Below are 18,311 nucleotides of genomic sequence, written 5' to 3'. Positions count from 1 at the left end.
CATAGGTTGATAGTCTTCAGAAATAAAATTAGTGGCTTCACACCTGCAAAGTTAATTTGACACCAGTACTACCAAATTAGATCATGATGATCTAGCTAATGTTAAATATGTACAGGAAAACAGATGATTAACAGCTAAATGCCGTGCTAAAAATGATGTGCCTTAGCCGAATCCACTGACTTATATTCACCTTATCCTGAATGTCCCTTTCATTTGATTGCTTTGGAACAAAAGAAAAGCTCCATGTTCATAATTTCTTTGGTTAAGCAGTTTGTTAAAATAGACTGTTGAAAACAAGTTTCTACAAGCCGTGGCTGAAAATGTGACTTTTCTTTTATGTACAAACTGTATGCATATATAAATTAGGAGAAGTAGGCCACCTTGAGTCTGCTCCACCATTCAATAAGTTCATACCTGGTTTGATTGTACCTTAACTCCACATTTGTGCCCACTCCTGATAACCTTTTGCCACTTGCTTTTCAACAATCAATCTACCTCGAGCTTAAAAGTATTGAAACACTCTGCTTCCTTCACTCTGAGGAATAGAGTTCCAAAGACACTCTGCTTTAAATGAGCAACTCCCTATTTTCAAACAGCAACCACAAGTTCCACAAGAAGAAATATCTTCTCTACATCCATGCTGTCAATATCTCACAGGATCTTCCATACTTCAATCAAGTTACCCTCATTCTTCTAAACTCTGGCAAGTAGAAGCCTGGCCTGTTCAACCTTACCTTATAAGATAACCTACACACATTCCAGTTATCAATTTAGTTAACCATCTCCAAAGTGCTTCCAATGCATTAGCACTCTTGCTTAAAAAAGACCAATACTGTGCACAGTACTCCAGATATGGTCTCGCCAATGCCCTATATAACAGAAGCATAACCTCCCTACTTATACATAAGCTAAACTAATTGTAAACGTAATATTCTGTTAGCTTTCCTAATTACATGCTCTACCTGCATTTTGGGAATCATGTACTAGGAAACTCAGAACCCTCTGCATCTCAAAGCTCTAAAATCTCTCACCATTTAGGTAATATGCAGTTTTAAAAAACTTTTCCAGTCAAAATGGAGAATTACACATTTTCCCAAATTGTACTCTTACACTGTCAATATCCCTTTGTAGACTCCTTATGTCATCTTCACAACTTATTTATAATTATACTACTGTTGTTAAAAATGTTTACTGATACATGATTTTGCACTAAAAAGCACAAGAGCGTGGCTACAGTAATTGACGTTGAGAAGATAAGATTTTAATGGTGCTTTTGTCAGATCACTTTTTAATTAGAGGAAAAGTACTCAATAAAGCTGACTAATGTATCTCTATGGCACAAAAAAGAAAATAAGCCATTTCAATGCCAAGGAATGTTTTATCAACATCTGAACAGACAAACTGTTTATAATCTTACCTCAAAGACTAGCACTCTCCCTGTATTGCACTGAAGTGATTGAACTCCTACAATAGAATTTGAATCTTTTACACGGAGACCCATTTGTTATCATCAAATTATGATGATTCTGTATTTCTACAATGATTTTTTTTGTGCACTTGCAGCGTATTTGCAATATCTCTTTGTGTCTGAGATTTTTGTTCTTATCAGACATTAGAAGCTAGTATTGGTAATGCACAAATCTTAGTAGTGCATGACCAAATGAGGGCTATTAATCACCACTTGGGCAGTAAGCTATTCGACTGAATTATTGGAATTGGTTTATTATTGTCACTTGTACTGAGGTACAGTGAAAAACTTTTCTTGCATACCATTCATGCAGATCAATTCATTACATTGAGGTAGTACAAGGTAAAACAATAACAGAATGCAGAATAAAACATAACAGCTATAGAGAAAAGTGCAATACAAGTAGACAATAAAGTGCAAGGTCATAACGAGGTAGATTGTGAGGTCAAGAGTCCGTTTTATCATACTAGGGAATCGTTCAGTATTCTTATAACAGTGGATAGAAGCTGTCCTTGAGTCTGGTGGTACATGCTTTCAGGCTCTTGTATCTTCTGCCCAATGGGAGGAGGGAGAAAAGAGAACGTCCAGTGTGGATGGGGTCTTTGATTATGTTGGCTGATTTACCGAGACAGCTATAAGTATAGACGGAGTCTGTGGAGGGGAGGCTGGATTCCATGATGTGCTGAGCTGTGTCCACGACTCTCTGCAGTTTCTTGCGGTCATGGGCGGAGCAATTGCCATACCAAGCTGCAAGCTGACCCAAGTCTGATTTCCATTATATTTATCTTAATAGGATTAAAATCAAGACTGGTTCTATAAAAGGTGTGCAAATTTGTTCTGCCACCTTGTGTTGGAAACAGATCTCTAGCCTCCAGTGTTAGCATTATCACTCCAGATTAAGTGCAACAAAATAAGATAATAATAAAGTTTGCTTTAGTCCAACAGTAAACTTAACACTTGAGACCGCTCAGTGAATTACTCTGAGTGTGAATATCATTTTAGGATTAATGCTGCCAAATTAGGCCGTTCATTGCTGTTGGCTTATGTTTACTAGGAGCTAATTTGAGACTGTGTACAATCAGCAGTAAGTACATTATTATGGATTGATTTGAATTTGTCCTGGAAGTGAAATGAAAACAGAAAATATTGGAAATCTTTAATGTCAGTTAGTATCCATGGAAGCAGAGTTAAAATTTCAAGTTAATAATCTTTCATCATCCTGGAGGTGAAAGCCGCCTTCTACCACTTTGTTCTACTTATCAGGTTAACTTCTCATCCTATCTTACCTTGACCTTGCTAATTTTTGGATGACTGTTCAAAACTAATATTACAAATGATTAGGACCTTTCGATTATATAAAAAAAAGTGTTAATGATTACTTTGATTTAATATTAAGTATGTGTATGGTTGGTGATGTCCTGTATGTATACACATTTTTGTTTTCACAATTTCTCTTTTCCATTTAGCGTGTGCGCATGTTTATTTATATTTCATATCTGTCATTAATCTTTTCCTTCATTTTCTGCAACCACTTTGTTTTTTTCTGTTCAACATCGCAGTATGACAAGGTGGGTGAAAATCCTAGACACTGATTTTTTTGTTTGGAAAGCTACTGTAGTTAGTATCTTCATATTTTAAATTGAAACACGAATCTGAATGGGTATTAGGAAGAACTTCATAACATCCTCAACTAGATCACTAAAAGGAATAACTCGAGTACTAAATTATTTTGGAATTATTCTGATTTTAAGAAGTATTCAATTTATGCCCAGTTGTCTTGTCTAAATGATCACTCCTCCCAACACCAGCAGAAACAGTATGTCGAATGTTTTTACTTGGCTGATAGAATCCAAGCACATCTGTGGATAATAATCTGGATCTCTCTCTCGTGGTGCCAACCATAAATCAGTAATCATTCTTTAGATACCATGATACATGATGTAAAAACAAAATCTCAAAAAGTTATGCTGTCTTTCAGATAGCTATTGTGAAAAATATTTTATATCAATTTCAATGCTGTTTCAACCATTTTAAGCTTTTATTCTATTGCATCTCATTTTAAGTTTTATTTTGTTTCCACAATTTCATCATACAGGTTGAAACACTAGTCTGGCATTTTGTGGTCCGGCAACTTCTGTGATGCAGCATGCTCTGAATCTGAAGTACAGAACTATACTAATTAACTAATTCTAACTTCCTAATTCTAAAGTTAACTAAGATTTGTACTAATCTATAGCTAATTAACCTACCAGTGCAACTTTTTCTCAGTCGATCAGTGATCTCAGCTGACATTATTTCCATCTTACGGAAACGTTGGGTCATGGACAGTTCATGGAACTCTTACATGACCTGAAGAGTGTCTAAACTTAAAGAGCACAGTTCTCCTGCTCAGAGAAAGATGAACGAGGGCAATTTCTGTGGTCCAGATTTTCTGTGGTCCTGGTACCAGTTAGGTGCCAAGGATGCTGGGCCAGAGAGTTTCAACCTGTATCTTCAGAATTTTTTTTATTGACCTAGATTTTGTGAAGAAATGGTAGCAATTCCATGTGGAAATGCTTGCAGTCCCTCGACCTTTGTGCCAACATATGTGCAAAAGCAGAAATTCTAAACGTGCTACCTGACATTTGCTGGCATTTTACTGACTGCTCTGCCACTGGATCGTCATGGAATCCAACACAGGAATGTGAAGTTGTGGAGAATCCACCTGAACAACCTGCATCAGGTTGGACCAGGATGGTGGTAGCATTTCCATTCATTTTTGTGGAAAGGAACAACTGCGAGAGACTAAGGGAAATATTATTGTATTCTTTATGAATTGATGAGTTTATTAACTTGTTTTAAAATGTTACATCTTATTGTTTGTTTACAATTGTAATTTTAAAATAATTCTTTAATTTTTAATATGACATTCTGAAACACAGGTTTTTGGCAGTTATTTGAGCTATGTGATGGCTTGGTTGCCTGTCAGAGTTTTTTCAGTATGGTTCTGCTCTGGCATGCCCAGTGATGGATTTACATTGCAGAGGGCCTTGTTGTAGTGCTGATGAGGACAGGATGGTTTTGTACAGATGGAAAAGCAATACAAGGTAAATGCAGACTTGATACGCAGCTTAGTGGCAAGTGTGAGTGATTAACTTCAAATTCTGGGCAGAATTCCAAGAAATGTTGTTTGAATTCCTGCTGAGAATATTTGGTCATTTCAATATCCAAAATCTGTTCTAAAAGTAATAGGAACTAAAGTTGATAGGCACTGAAAATTGTGCAAATTAACCTGCGCCTGGTGATTATTCTGCTGCTCATGTCAGCAGAATGTCAATGTTGGGATTGACTTGCACCACTTAAGGTATCTGGTATCTCTTTAAATATGAGATGGTGTTCTGATGAGAGAGGTACGGAGAGTTATACAGTAAGTGAATCTGATTGGGAAGACTGAAGTACGTGACAGAGGACAGGCTTCAAAGTTTTTGAACTCTGCACTGGAGACTTTGGTGGAAGAGGTGAATATAGGTGCAATACCAGTATTTTTTTATTCAATGACCTTCTTCCCTTCTGTTTTAGTATACTAATAAAAAGCTCTGTTTCTAGGTAAATACATAAGACTGCAAGGGTAGAAGCAGATGTAGACCATTAACTCTTTGTGCCTGCTGCTCCATTCATTAAAATTACTAACCTTTAGCTAACTAACCTAACGACCCAACTATTGTTATCTCAGCCAATGGTGATCTTATTCAACAGCATTTCTGACTTTTGGAAACTTTGGTTATAGATAGTTCTCACAACCTTTGCATGACCCAGGGAGTGTCTGTACTTTTTTAAGAAAAAAAGAATTCTCCTGCTTAGTGGGAGATGATTGGGGCAATTTCTGTGCTTCAGCATCAGTCGGGTTCCAAGGATGCCAGACTAGAGAGTTTTGACCTCTTTTGCACTTGATCTTCTCATCTAAATCATTGATATAAATTTGAATAGCTGGGGCTCTAACACCAAACCCTGCAACAGGTCACATCCTACCAACCCGAAAATTACTTTTTATTCCTACTGTTTTCTGTCCATTAACAAATCCTAAATCCACACCAGTATATTACCTGCAATATTCTAATTTTGTTTAATAATCTCTTGTGTGGTACCTTATGGAAGGTCTTCTGAAAGTCCAAATACAGCTCATTAACTGGTTAGATCATATCTATTCCTTCAGTTATAACCTTAGAAAATTCCAACAGAATTGTCAACTATGATTTTCTTTTTTGTAAATCCATGTTCACTCTTCTCAGTTCTGTTATTTTCTGTGTACCCTGTTATCACTTCCTTAATAATGGATTGCAGCATTTTCCTACTATTAAAAGTGATTTGATACAGCTGTTTTTAAAGACTTTTTGAGAGCCATGCAGAAGCCTGCTGTTAAAGAGTTAAGTGAACCTGTGTTGTCTGTGGTCTAAGAATAGTCTTTCAAGAACTGTAAATTGAATGGTTCCACTTGTGCTGCTATGTTTGAAAATATTTATGTTTCAATTTGAAATTCATCTAATCGATGTGTGCATTCATCTTTACAGTTATCTGCTTAATCTGTATTTTTCAGCAGAAGGATTATTTTATTGTCCATTGGATTACAGGATGTACTAAAATTACTAGAGACATAATTAGTCATTTTAATTGCCCAATTGGGGGTCTCAGGCTTTAGATGTTTTTTTTTGCCCAAATAAATAAACTTATTTCCACTTTTGTTTCGAAGGCTGTAGAGACTCTGAAAATGTTTGAGAAAAAGGATAGCAGGGTTAAGAGTGCAGCTGCAACAAATCTCTCTTTCCTTTACTTTTTGGTATGTATTGTAAGATGAAATATTTTAGAACTATAGTGAATTCTAATTACTAGGCAAATACACTGCCATTTCAGATTTAAAATATTTTCTGCACTGTTCATGCATTGTGGGATTTATGCTTCCTGCAATTCTGCATTCACCAGCCAGTGTAATGAACTGTATTGTGCTGGACTATGGCTTGCCGCAGCAATGCCTACCTGCCTACTCCTACCTTTTCCAGAAGAGAAGGCCAGACAACTGATTGTCTCTTGAAAATAGACTAAGCCCTACTGCAGAATTCCCTGGCAGGCAGAGACTTTTTAAAACTGTATAAATGGATTTAAGTAGTTAAACATGAGCTAGCAAATAATTGAAAACATTAAAGTAATGTAAAACAATTGAAATCCTTACTGGTACTTGCATCTTTCTGTAGATTCAGTGACTCCATTCAAATGCATTGGAATCTGACCTCCAGATCAATTCAAAAATTTGTGTGAAGCCAAAATGAACTGAGCCATGAATTACTGAGAGCTGGTGGTTCCTTGGGCAATCATTGGCTGTCAGGCAGCTCCATTTGGCCCGTTAAGGTTTTTTTTAGTCAATTCAGTGACCAAAGAAAATAACGACTGAATGTATCTACTTGCCTCTCCTATTGGTTCATTGAATTGAATGGAAGATTCCAGATTCAATTGTTGATATTTTTTGTAAATTTAACGTGATATTTCTAACTGAAACACACAGCCCAAACTGAAGGAGCAGGTAATACAAGTGCAAAATCTTTGTATTTCCTATCTTTGGGTTTTCATTGTTGCCATCCCCATTATCACTGGGGGAAAGTAATTGAAGTAACCTATATCTTGACTATTTCTATGGTCACATTCAATGCTTTTTGATAATCACCTGATGCAGGAAGTAAACCTTTGCTGTAAGGAATTGGAATCTTACATAAGTCTGGTTGAGCTGATGGGAATAGGTCAGAGTAGGATACTGAGTTTAAATAATCACAGAGACTTAACCTTAGGCATTTTATTGAAAATCAAAAATAAAGCTATGGATTGATGTGATTTATAATAAACAAGTTTTTTTTCCACCTTCATTTATTTTTCTGATGTTAATTTCATGCACAATACTACCTTTTTACAAATATCCTGTTTATCATTTGCTGTGGTGAATCACTTCTAAATGAAATGGAGGAATAATGCAATAAGTTGCCTATGTAAAATGAGATTCACTTTCATTGGATTTGTGTAGGAAAATGATTTTGGACTTGCAGACAGATACGCAGACCTTGCTATGATTGCTGATCGATATAACCCAGCAGCACTGACTAATAAAGGAAACTGTGTTTTTGCACGTGGTGACTATGAGAAAGCAGCTGAGTTTTATAAGGAAGCCCTGCGGAATGATTCATCTTTTACTGAGGCACTCTATAACTTGGGTGAGTTACAATTTAATTTCAGTTATAGAGAATGGGAAACAAAGCTTCTAAAAAGATATTTAAGAATTAATACCAAGCAGCATTCTATGTCAATAATCCAAGATCTTCAGTGTATTCAATATTATGCATTTAGAATTTGTATGTGATTTTATGCATTCATTACTATTTTTTCAGCTAGGCACATCAACTCAGTTCATTCAGATCTATTTACATCTTGCTGAACTCACTCTTATTTTGTCATTTGTACATTTGAGCAAGTTTTAAATTATGAAAAGCAAAGTTGATAAAATTCCCCCAAGGAAACAGAACATCCAGATCTATGTTAGCAATTGATTTCATGTGAAAATTTTCTCATGTAGCATCTCTGCTCCTTATTATGAAATATCTTCTGAAAGTACTGGCTTTCATTCATTAATATTCTTATATCCATAAATTCCAGCTGGTCAGTAAAACATGGCCCATTCGTTCTAAATCAACTATCTAAGTGGCTTCTGAACTCATTAGATGAAATTTGTCATATTTTTTGATCTTGTGCATTTTTCCTTGTACAGATATTAGGCTCGTTGGTCTCTTAGCTGCAGGTTTGCAGTTCAGTTCACTTTTGACTAAGTGGGGTATTCACTATTCTCCCATCCTTGTGCAACTTCAGCATTCATGTAGCTCATAAAATATTTACTAGAGTTCACCTTATTTTCTGATTTAATGCCCTTAAAGTCTTGATTCTGTATTGCATCAGACCTAAGCGTATTATCATGTTTAATTCATTAATTTCTTGCATGACACACATTTTACTGGCCTATTTGTCTAAGATCCATTGACCAAAATGACCAAATCTGTGATCTGATTGAAATCTTCACTTGTGAATGTGAATAAGTATCTATAGTTCTATTATTAATTTTGAGATTCCTTTACCTTGCATTTAATATTTTATCAGTTGTTGATTAGGAATAAATAATGTAGACACGATAAAACTCCTAGTTCAAAAATGTGCATCAGCAGTCAGGTTGTATTGCACATTGAGTAAAAATTTCAATTGAATCCAGTTTCTTTACCAAAAGCAAAGATACTGATGTAATACATCATAATATAGACATTCATATTATACAAATGGGCAAAGAGAACGTTGGTACAACAGTGCATTGGGATGGAGAATGGCAATGTCATACAAATCTATCTGGTAAATGGAAGGCTAATATTTCTGTGTGGTTGTAGAGTTAACATCAAAGTATTGCAGACATCTCACTTATTGATAGATGCTGATGATGATGTCTGTAACATGAAAATGTATTTTTTTTTGTCCCCCATTTTCACCAGCTGGACCAGCTCCTGTGTCATAGCTCCCCCTGCCCTAAAAGGATGAGAAAGTGACATGCTTTTGGACTTCTACTCAGACACCTGTTGAATAATCACTTGGAGGCCTGCAGATAATCCATGCATGACTATATCCCCCTGTGCAAGATCACATGGTCTTTGTTCTGCACTTTTTGAAGATGATATCATTGACATTATGACAATTATGGCACAGATTAAGATAGTCCTCATCATCTGCTCTCAATTTTTCAGAAAACTTAATGTTTTTTTTAATTATCTAGCCATTCCATGGTGTCATGCAATTTGCCATTTCCCCATGTTTCATATTCATTTACTTTTTAAATTCAGGTCTTACTTACAGGAAGTTGAACAGACTGGAGGAGGCTTTGGATTGTTTCTTGAAGCTCCATGCAATCATGAGAAACAGTGCTCAAGTTATGTACCAGATTGCAAATTTGTATCCTTTCCAAACTTTGAGATTGTAGAAGCTTCATTTGAACATTTGTAAAGTGAAAGTTGTATTAATAGTTTGTAGTTTTGGAGCCTTATAGTTTCACAGTAAGTTAATAGATAATGATGTTGCCTACTGCAGCATGAAAGAGTTTTCACTTTTCATGATCTCAGAATGCCTCGGAAGTTGAGGCAGTTGCATGTTTTTGAAGTGTGGTCACTGTTGTAGAGAATTATGGTAGGCAAAATGCACATCAAGCTCGCATAAACTTTCTTTAGATACTGACTAGATAAGCTGTTGGCAAAACAGCAAATTGTGGTTTTGATAGTCTTGCCTTCTATCTCAGCAGCACACTTTGCCTTTTTCTGTACTCCAACAGAAATGTCATGTTCTAAGGAGGTTATTCAAAGGAATGAGGTAGAAATGGAATGATTTAGGGAGTATGTTCCAATGTGTGAGTCTCGTAACCAAGAGCATAGAAAAATGGAGCAGGTGATGGAAAATATAGCAAGGAGAGGCACAAAACATGCCTGGATCGTCTGCAGAAAAGTAGTGTGGCACTGAACAGTTAAGGAATTAAGTGAGAGATTTGGAGTAAGGTATTTAAGAATGAAGTAAGCCTTAACTAATACTTCGATATTTGTTTTTGCAACGGTAGGTACTAGCAACAAAGAATGATGTTAGCATTCTTTCCCCTTGTATTGTCTTCATATTTATTTTCCCCAGTTGTCAAAAAAGATTTAATTCGAAATATTAGCTGTCGTTTCTTTTCACATATTGTGACTAACTCCTTGCATGCTTTCAACATGTGTATTCTTAGAATTATAATAGTTGCCAATTTTTATATTGTTGATTAATTGCTTGATTTAGGGTACCTTTTTCAGTTGTTATCTCATGTCACTTAGGTAGATTTATGCATTTCATTGTTATTTTCTCAGATTGTTACTCATGAATGTAACATTGCATCAGAGTTAAACTACAGAACAATGGTAACTCATTGATTGTAAAACCAACCTTCTGTACAGCGAGGGTTTCTACAGGACACAAATCCACATGTGACAGACTTGTTGCTTGGAAAAATAAAATGATCTTTAACTTGCATTTCTTGAGATATGAAACGTTGGAGGATCTACCTCAAGCCATTGAATGGCTCATGCAGTTGATTAGTGTTGCCCCCACCGACCCACAGGCACTTGCTAAATTAGGGGACCTGTATGACAGTGAGGGAGATAAGTCTCAAGCTTTCCAGTATTATTATGAGGTACTTAACAGTAATAGAAATACAGTCACTAATGGTCTGGGTGGCAGTTTATAATCATCAAACCAGTGGTCAGTGAATGAACAAGTTAAAAATGTGGGGCTCAATTTTATATGTATCTTTAACATCATTAATAGTTTTGCTACAGAAAATAGTGACATTTTTAAAAAAATGTTCATGTGTCATAATGTTCTGGATTTTGCAAGAAAATAGCAGCATTTCTGTCCTTCTGACTTTTCTCTATTTAATTGTCAACAATTTGGGGATTTCCACAGGAATGTGGAAGTCTCAAGGTTGTACTCAGTGGTTTGACACTGTTTTCCCAACTGCACTAAAATGCTGAAGACCTCGTAGAGTTAGGCAAGAGAGCCCAAATTTCAGTAATTCCACATCACTTTTGGTGAGGAGTCTGCATGGGCAATGCTGGGTTAGGTTGAATCTGGTCATTGGAGTACATACCCTGTCATTCCTCTGGAGGGAAATGGCTGGAAGGAACTTCGGAAAATATCAAACATTTAAAAATTGTTTTTTTAATTCTTTTAAGTGTTTTAGTATTTTTAATTTTTAGAATTTTAGTATGTTGAAACTTTTGATGTTTTGTTTAATGATTTACTGTCACACACTCATGAACTATGTTTTTGATAGGTGGTAAGTCTGAAGAATGGCTTAACCTGGTTTTTTTTAAACTTGTAGTTGCCATTGGAATGCCAGGACTTTTTGTCCCTCTCGAAGAGTCAATTGTATTGGTGGGGCTGGAGTCACATATAGGGCAATCTGGATAAGGATGAAAGTCAGGACATTAGTGAACCAGAAGGGATTTTAAACAATTTGTTAGTTTTGTGATTATCATTACTGAGATGAGATTTTGCTTTTAACATCTCAAATTACTTTAAGCTCCCCAAGGTGGGTTACAAATCTCAATGATTTAGAAATCTGGTTGCTCTCCTAATAATTTAACTATGACACTACAGTACCCCTTAAGAATAATTCTGTGGTTAGAGCTTGTCCAAGCTCCACCATGTGAAGCAATTTACATTTGGAAAGTCCCTATACTATACTGGGCTGATGGAGCAGTTCCTAGCAAGCTTACCTGCCAAAGATTGTGCTCCTGAAAGGGTTTAGTGAGTGGGTGACCAATGAGCTTGGGCAGCTTGTCTGTCAGCAGGATTCGGGTTATTTTTGGGCTTTGTTCTATTTGTGGTCCACTTGCAAATTACAATAGATGTGAGTAATGTACCATTTACAGGGGTCTCAGCCTACTTGAGTTGTGTAGAAGATGGGGAATTGATCTCTAGCCTGGGCTGTTGTTTTAGCACTCATTGAACAGATCTGTGGGAAATCATGGTCAAATTCATCATATTCCAAATAATTTGTGTCTATCAGTGAATTTAAGGAAATTCAGATTTAATCTGATCCTTTAGAAGAACTCTTTATATTCTCTTTTTTAAAACACACATTTGACCGATTGTTCAGCAACTACCTTTTCAGGGCAAAATGCTCATGTAGAATATATTTAGTAATTAAAAAATACAATTTTAAATGTATAATAATCTGTATTCATGAAATGCAAATTTGTGTCCCTGAGGGAATTAAGTGTAAATTTTGATGGTAAAGCATACTGGATATACTTAAACTAAATATGTTTTAAGTTCTTGCTTTGTTTGCTGTTATTTTGTCAGTCATTTAGATATTTCCCTTCAAACATCGAAGGAATTGAGTGGCTTGGGGCCTACTACATTGACACACAATTCTGTGAAAAAGCTATTCAGTACTTTGAAAGGGCAGCACTCATCCAGTAAGTAGTATTTTGTCTTTGACATTTTTGTATCGGAAACATATTTTTGCAGCTGGAGGTGATCACTTATGCAGATGGTGCCTTCTCTATCAATGGTTATCAGATCTTTCACATTCATCTAACTAGGAAATCAGAACCTCCAGCAATACAGGATTTCCCTAGAACTAGAACTACACTGAAGTGTTAGTCTAGATTATGAATTCATGTCCTGGAGTGAGTTGAATTTTCTGACGTAGAAAATGGAGTATGACTACAGGACTAAACTGGAAAATGTTACTTGGATGCTGTAGGTTTTATAATTAAGGCTGATTATCTTCCAGCTGACTATCTAGTGTTTCCAGAAATGAGTGAGAAGAAAACAGGTACACTAAATGATGCATATACAATTAACAGAGATCCAGAGAGTAAGCGCTCTGGCTCTGTTTAACGTAAATTTTCTTATCTTGAAGGCACTGACTTTTCTGATATTTACTTGCTGAGCCGTCAAAGCTTTTCAATAACAAGTTGAAAATTCAGTAAGCTCCTTATTGTGTAAAAATGCTGTATCATGAATTGTTATGAATAGTAGGGAAATTTTAATGCTATTATTATCATATTTTGCAGTCCCTGGTTGAAGCACACATTTAGATGTTCCTGCATACACTCTAGGATAACACTTTTTAAGTAGCTGGTACTATTTGATGATATTGCACATGACTTCCCACCAATATGACGAAGGCAATTGATGAAGGTAAAGCAGTGGATGTTGTCTACATGGATTTTAGAATGTCCCTTGTGGTAGGTTCATCCAGAAGATCAAAGGTGCATGGGATTCACGGTGACTTGGCCACTTGGATTCAGAATTTGCTTGCCCTTAGAAGATAGAGGGCAGTGGTCGATGGGTCTTATTCTGACTGGAGATCCATGACTAGTGGTGTTCTGTAGGGATCCTTACTGGGACCTCTGCTGTTTGTGAAAAATATAAGTGACTGATGAAAACGGGTTAGTAAGTTTGCAGAAGGCACAAAGATTGGTGGCATTGTGGATAGTGTAGAAGATTGTCAAAGGATACAATGAGATATAGATCAGTTGCAGATATGGGTAGAGAAATGGCTGATGGTGTTTAATCTGGGCAAGTGTGAGGTCAAATGGGAGATCAAATGTAAAGGGAAAGTAAACAGTTAATGGCAGAACCCTTAACAGCATTGATGTATAGAGAGATCATGGGGTCCAAGTCCATTGCTCCCTGAATGTGGTCGCACAGGTAGATAAAGTGGTAAAGAAGGTGTCTGGCATATTTGCCTTTATACATCAAGGCATTGAGTTCAAGAGTCGGGAAGTTGTGTTGCAGCTTTATGAAACTCTGGTTAGGCCACATTTGGAGTATTGCATTCAATTCTGGTCACCCTATTATAGGAAGGATATGGAAGCTTTGGAGAGGGCGCAGACGAGATTTACCAGGATGCTACCTGGATTAGAGGGCATGTGCTATAAGTAGAGGTTGAACAAACTAGGGTTGTTTTCTCTGGAGTGGTGGAGGCTGAGAGGAGACCTGATAGAAGTTGTTAAAATTATGAGAGACATACATAGAAGAGACAGCTGTTATTTTTTTCCCAGGGAGTTTTGGGTGCCTGGAATATGAAAAAAACTGTTTTATTTTTAGAACCATCCCAGCAAAGATTTGCCATTTAGAAACTTCCAGAAATTGTCAACTATCCATTTATCCCTCCCTTCTCTCTCTGTAATTCTGATTTATTTGTTTAGATTTTTAGCAATTGTTAAAAATAATAGCATGCACAGCACCAAAGAAGCTGAAGCAAGTGTTAATCATATAGTCTCTATGCAGTGAGCTCTCAATATCAAGTCGAGGAATTAAGCAAAGCACTTAAACCTTTGGGAGATGGGGAAAATCAGATAGCAAGAAATCTCCCCTTTGTCTTTTACACAGCTCCACACAAAATTAATATTAAAATTTACAGTTTTGGAGGACACGAAATAGTGCTCTTGTATAAGAAGACCTAAACTAGGAAGATGGGGAAGGTTGGGGCCTGTGGATGCATGGTAGGAATATACAGTTAATTTTATAAATAAAATATAAGTCAATTTTAAAAACCCTGAGCAGGAAATGGCTATAATTGAAACTTTGCAAATGTAATTAATGTTTATTCTGTAAATACTTGATAATGCTCTCTAAATATATTTTCAATACAGACCTACTCAAGTGAAATGGCGATTAATGGTGGCTAGTTGTTACAGAAGAAGTGGTAAGAAAAGGATCAGATTTTTATTCACATTGCCCAGATCCAAAACTTGTCAAAGAAATGCCAATGATATTTTGAATTAATTTCTAGGAAAATAAATCACTTTTTGAATTAACTTGGCATGCCAAATTGTAAAATGTAGTGATTAATACTTGGGGTTTGAACAGTGTCACACAAAAGGAAAACATGGACTGGCATATAATAGTTTCATGCTCAGTATCCCATTTATAAATGTGTTGCTTTAAAGAGATGTTTGAAGCAAATTTGGTAAAACTATATTTGTCCTAACACCAATTTGTTTTCCTCTTTGTAGATTTATGTACTGTATATATTTTCAAAATATAGAAGCAGCACAGCATTAAAGTAGTGCTATATCTGTGGGGCCAAGAAGTGTAATAATTGAATAATTTTCCCAACACATCTTACTTGTTTATAGCCATACTGCATAGGGGTACTCCATTTGGAGCCCATATCGTTCCCTAAAAATCATGAAATACTTAAATCATCTCCATTAGACTCCTCGAACCTTCCATATTAAGTGTTAAAGGCAATATTGGCAGAACCCTAAGAACTAGTTGCCTACCCCAACCACCTTACCATCTGAGGTGCAGAGGCCCTTGGAAGGCTTGCAAATTGGGGGTGGTGGGAGGTGGAAGACTTTTCAATTTAAGGGATAGTGATGGCTGTCATATTTGGATATTTAAAGGCATGTGTGAACCATTTCTTGAGATTCAAATTACTATGATATTTTGCTATGATATGATGTATAGTGCTAATTTGCCATGTATTATTATAGAGTTGCAATTACATAAGCAGTTTGCGTTTATAGAGTACTTTTAACATAGAACATTGTCCCAAGGCAATGACAGGAGCATTTTTAGCCAAAATTTGTCACGAAAGTACATGGGAGATAATAGGGCAGATGACCACAATCTTGGCCAAAGAGCAGGGTTTTAAAGGGAATCTTTAAAGTTGAAGAGTGGTGTAGGGATGGAATTCGTGGTCATCCATGGAAATTGGGAATGCATGAAATGAATTTGGAGGAATGCAGAATTCTTTGAGAGCTGCTGGAATGGAGAAAATTACAGAGGTGGGGGGAAGCAAAGCTAAGTAGGGATTTGAAAACAATGAGGTAATGCTGATTGTATTTTTTGTTATTTTTAGGAAAGTGTTAATTCTAACATTTGTAAAGTTGTCTGTACCTACAGTGGTAATCATTATGGTTAACTTTGTTAATACAGGTAACTACCAAAAGGCATTGGAAACATACAAAGATATTCACCGGAAGTTCCCAGAAAATATTGAATGTAAGTGTTGTTATCAAAAATAAACAATAATTAATAATGGTTGTAAGATTTACTTTTCACATTGACCAGTGTTTACTATGGGAAAAATATGGCTGTTTGAGATTTTCCTGTTGTACGTTTTCCTGTGCCAAATTTAGTAATAGAATTGTTTTTAGAGCTATAACTCAAGAATATAAACACATAAATTGTACTTTTTGATTCCTAGTTTCAGGCAGCTTCTAACACACCTGTGTTAGTGATTTTAATATGGAACATAGAAAAATAGCAGCAGGAACAGACCTTTGGGCCCTTTGAGCTTGCTCCACCAAACCAGATTGGAGATGTTGTGGATATGTAGAAGGTTGTCGTAGGTTACAATGGGATATAGACAGAATGCAGAGTTGGGCGGAGAAGTGGCAGATAAGAGTCCAATCTGGAAAAGTGTGAAGTGATACACTTTGGAAGATCGAACTTGAAGGCAGAGTAGAAGGTTAATGGCAGGATTCTTAGCAATGTGGAGGAACAGTTAGGGTCCAAGTCAATAGATCCCTCAAAGTTGCCGCGCAAGTTGATAGGGTGGTTAAGAAGGCGTATGGTGTGCTGGTCTTAATTAGTAGGAGGATTGAGTTCAAGAGCCATGAGGTAATGTTGCAGCTCTGTTAAACTCTGGTTAGAGTACTGTGTTTCATTCTGGTTGCCTCATTATAGGAAGGATGTGGAAGCTTTAGAGAGGGTACAGAGGAGATTTACCAGGACGCTGCCTGGATTAGAGAACATGTCTAATGGAGGAAAGGTTGAGTGAGCTAGGGCTCTTCTCTTTGGAGTGATGGAGGATGAGAGGCAACTTGATAGAGGTGTATAAGATTATGAGGGGCATAAATGGAGTGGACAGCCAGCACCTTTTTCCCAGGGCAACAACAGCTAATACCAGAGGGCATCCATTTAAGGTGAGCGGAGGAAAATTTAGGGGAGATGTCAGAGGTAGGTTTTTTTTTACACAGAGAGTGGTGGGTGCCTGGAACACACTGCTGGGGGTGGTGGTAGAGGCTGATACAATAGGGACATTTAAGAGACTCTTAGATAGGCACAAGGGTGTAAGAAGGGTTATGGGCTGTGTAGGAGGGAAGGGTTAGATTGATCATGGAGTAGGTTTATATAGGTCGGCACAACATCGTGGACTTAAGGGCCCATACGGTGCTGCACTGTTCTGTTCAGTGTTCAGTAAGTACAATCTTGGTTGATCCTTCATCTTAATACCATATTTCTGCTCTCTATCTATGCCTCTTGTGTCTAGAAAACTATCTCCTTCTGAAATATACTCCATGGCTTGCCCTTTACAGCCTTCCACGGTAGCCAATTCTGCAAGTTCACCACCCTCTGAGTGAAGAAGTTTCTCCTTATCTCAGTCCTAAATGTCTTCCCTGTTTCCTGAGACTGTGACCTCTACTTGTAGACCCTCAGCATCCTTCCTGCATCAAGCCTGGTGAACCTGTTAGAATTTTGTATATTCCAAGAGATATCCTCTCATTCATCAAAACTCTAGTGAACACAGGGCAGTCAATCCTGCCATCCCAGATGTCAGACCAGTGAACGTTCATTGCATTCCTCTCTGGCAAGTAAATCTTTTGATAGGCGAGGAGACCAAAGCTGCAGACAGTACTCCAAATGTGGTCTCACCAAAGCCCTGTATAATTGTAGTACAAAGATGATTAACATGCCATTTGCCACCATAACTGCTTACTATACCTGCATCAACAAACAGTCTGCTGGAGGAAATCAGTGGGTCAAGCAGCATCTGGGGGGAGGAGGAATTGTCCACAATTCAAGTCGAGAGAGGAGATGGCTGATGGCCAGTATGAAGAGGGGGGAGTGGTGAGATGGGGGCCAGTAGGTGATTGCTGCTAGGCGGATGATAAGCGGATGATCCAGCTACCAGTGCTGGATACTGATAAGTCAGGAAGGTGATAATGGGAACCACTAGGGCAGATGTGAAGGGTAGATGGAGCCAGATGGGGGAGGAGGGGATCCTGTGGGTAAGATGTGTGTGTAGTAGGTGGATGAAACCATGAGGATGAGGGGGATAAAAGTGGGTGGTAGGAGGCTGGAGGGGGGTATGGGAAAGGGGTTAAAAATGGGAGGACTGGAGGTCGATTGAAGGGGTTGGGGGGGGGGGGGTGGTAGGAAACACGGGAGGCAATTGTACCTGAAATTGGAAAATTAAATGTTCACACCATTGGACTACTCAGATGGAATATGAAGTTTTGTTCCTCTA

At 37.2% G+C, this 18,311-nt stretch overlaps 1 protein-coding gene across 1 annotated transcript in view; it reads left to right on the top strand.

Annotated features, from left to right (window-relative positions):
* ift88 (intraflagellar transport 88 homolog) overlaps positions 1–18,311 on the top strand; it is a 69,400-nt gene that overhangs the window by 42,180 nt on the left and 8,909 nt on the right. The window contains 7 exon segments of the mRNA XM_052025568.1: positions 6,195–6,281; positions 7,512–7,698; positions 9,358–9,466; positions 10,571–10,721; positions 12,398–12,513; positions 14,704–14,756; positions 15,995–16,060. Of these exon segments, the coding sequence (XP_051881528.1) occupies positions 6,195–6,281; positions 7,512–7,698; positions 9,358–9,466; positions 10,571–10,721; positions 12,398–12,513; positions 14,704–14,756; positions 15,995–16,060 (769 nt within the window).

The sequence above is a fragment of the Pristis pectinata genome, chromosome 11 (assembly GCF_009764475.1).
Source record: "Pristis pectinata isolate sPriPec2 chromosome 11, sPriPec2.1.pri, whole genome shotgun sequence".
NCBI classification, from domain to species: domain Eukaryota; kingdom Metazoa; phylum Chordata; class Chondrichthyes; order Rhinopristiformes; family Pristidae; genus Pristis; species Pristis pectinata.
The sequence above is the reverse complement of the archived record's forward strand: the minus strand, read 5'-3'. Positions and strand labels throughout refer to the sequence as shown.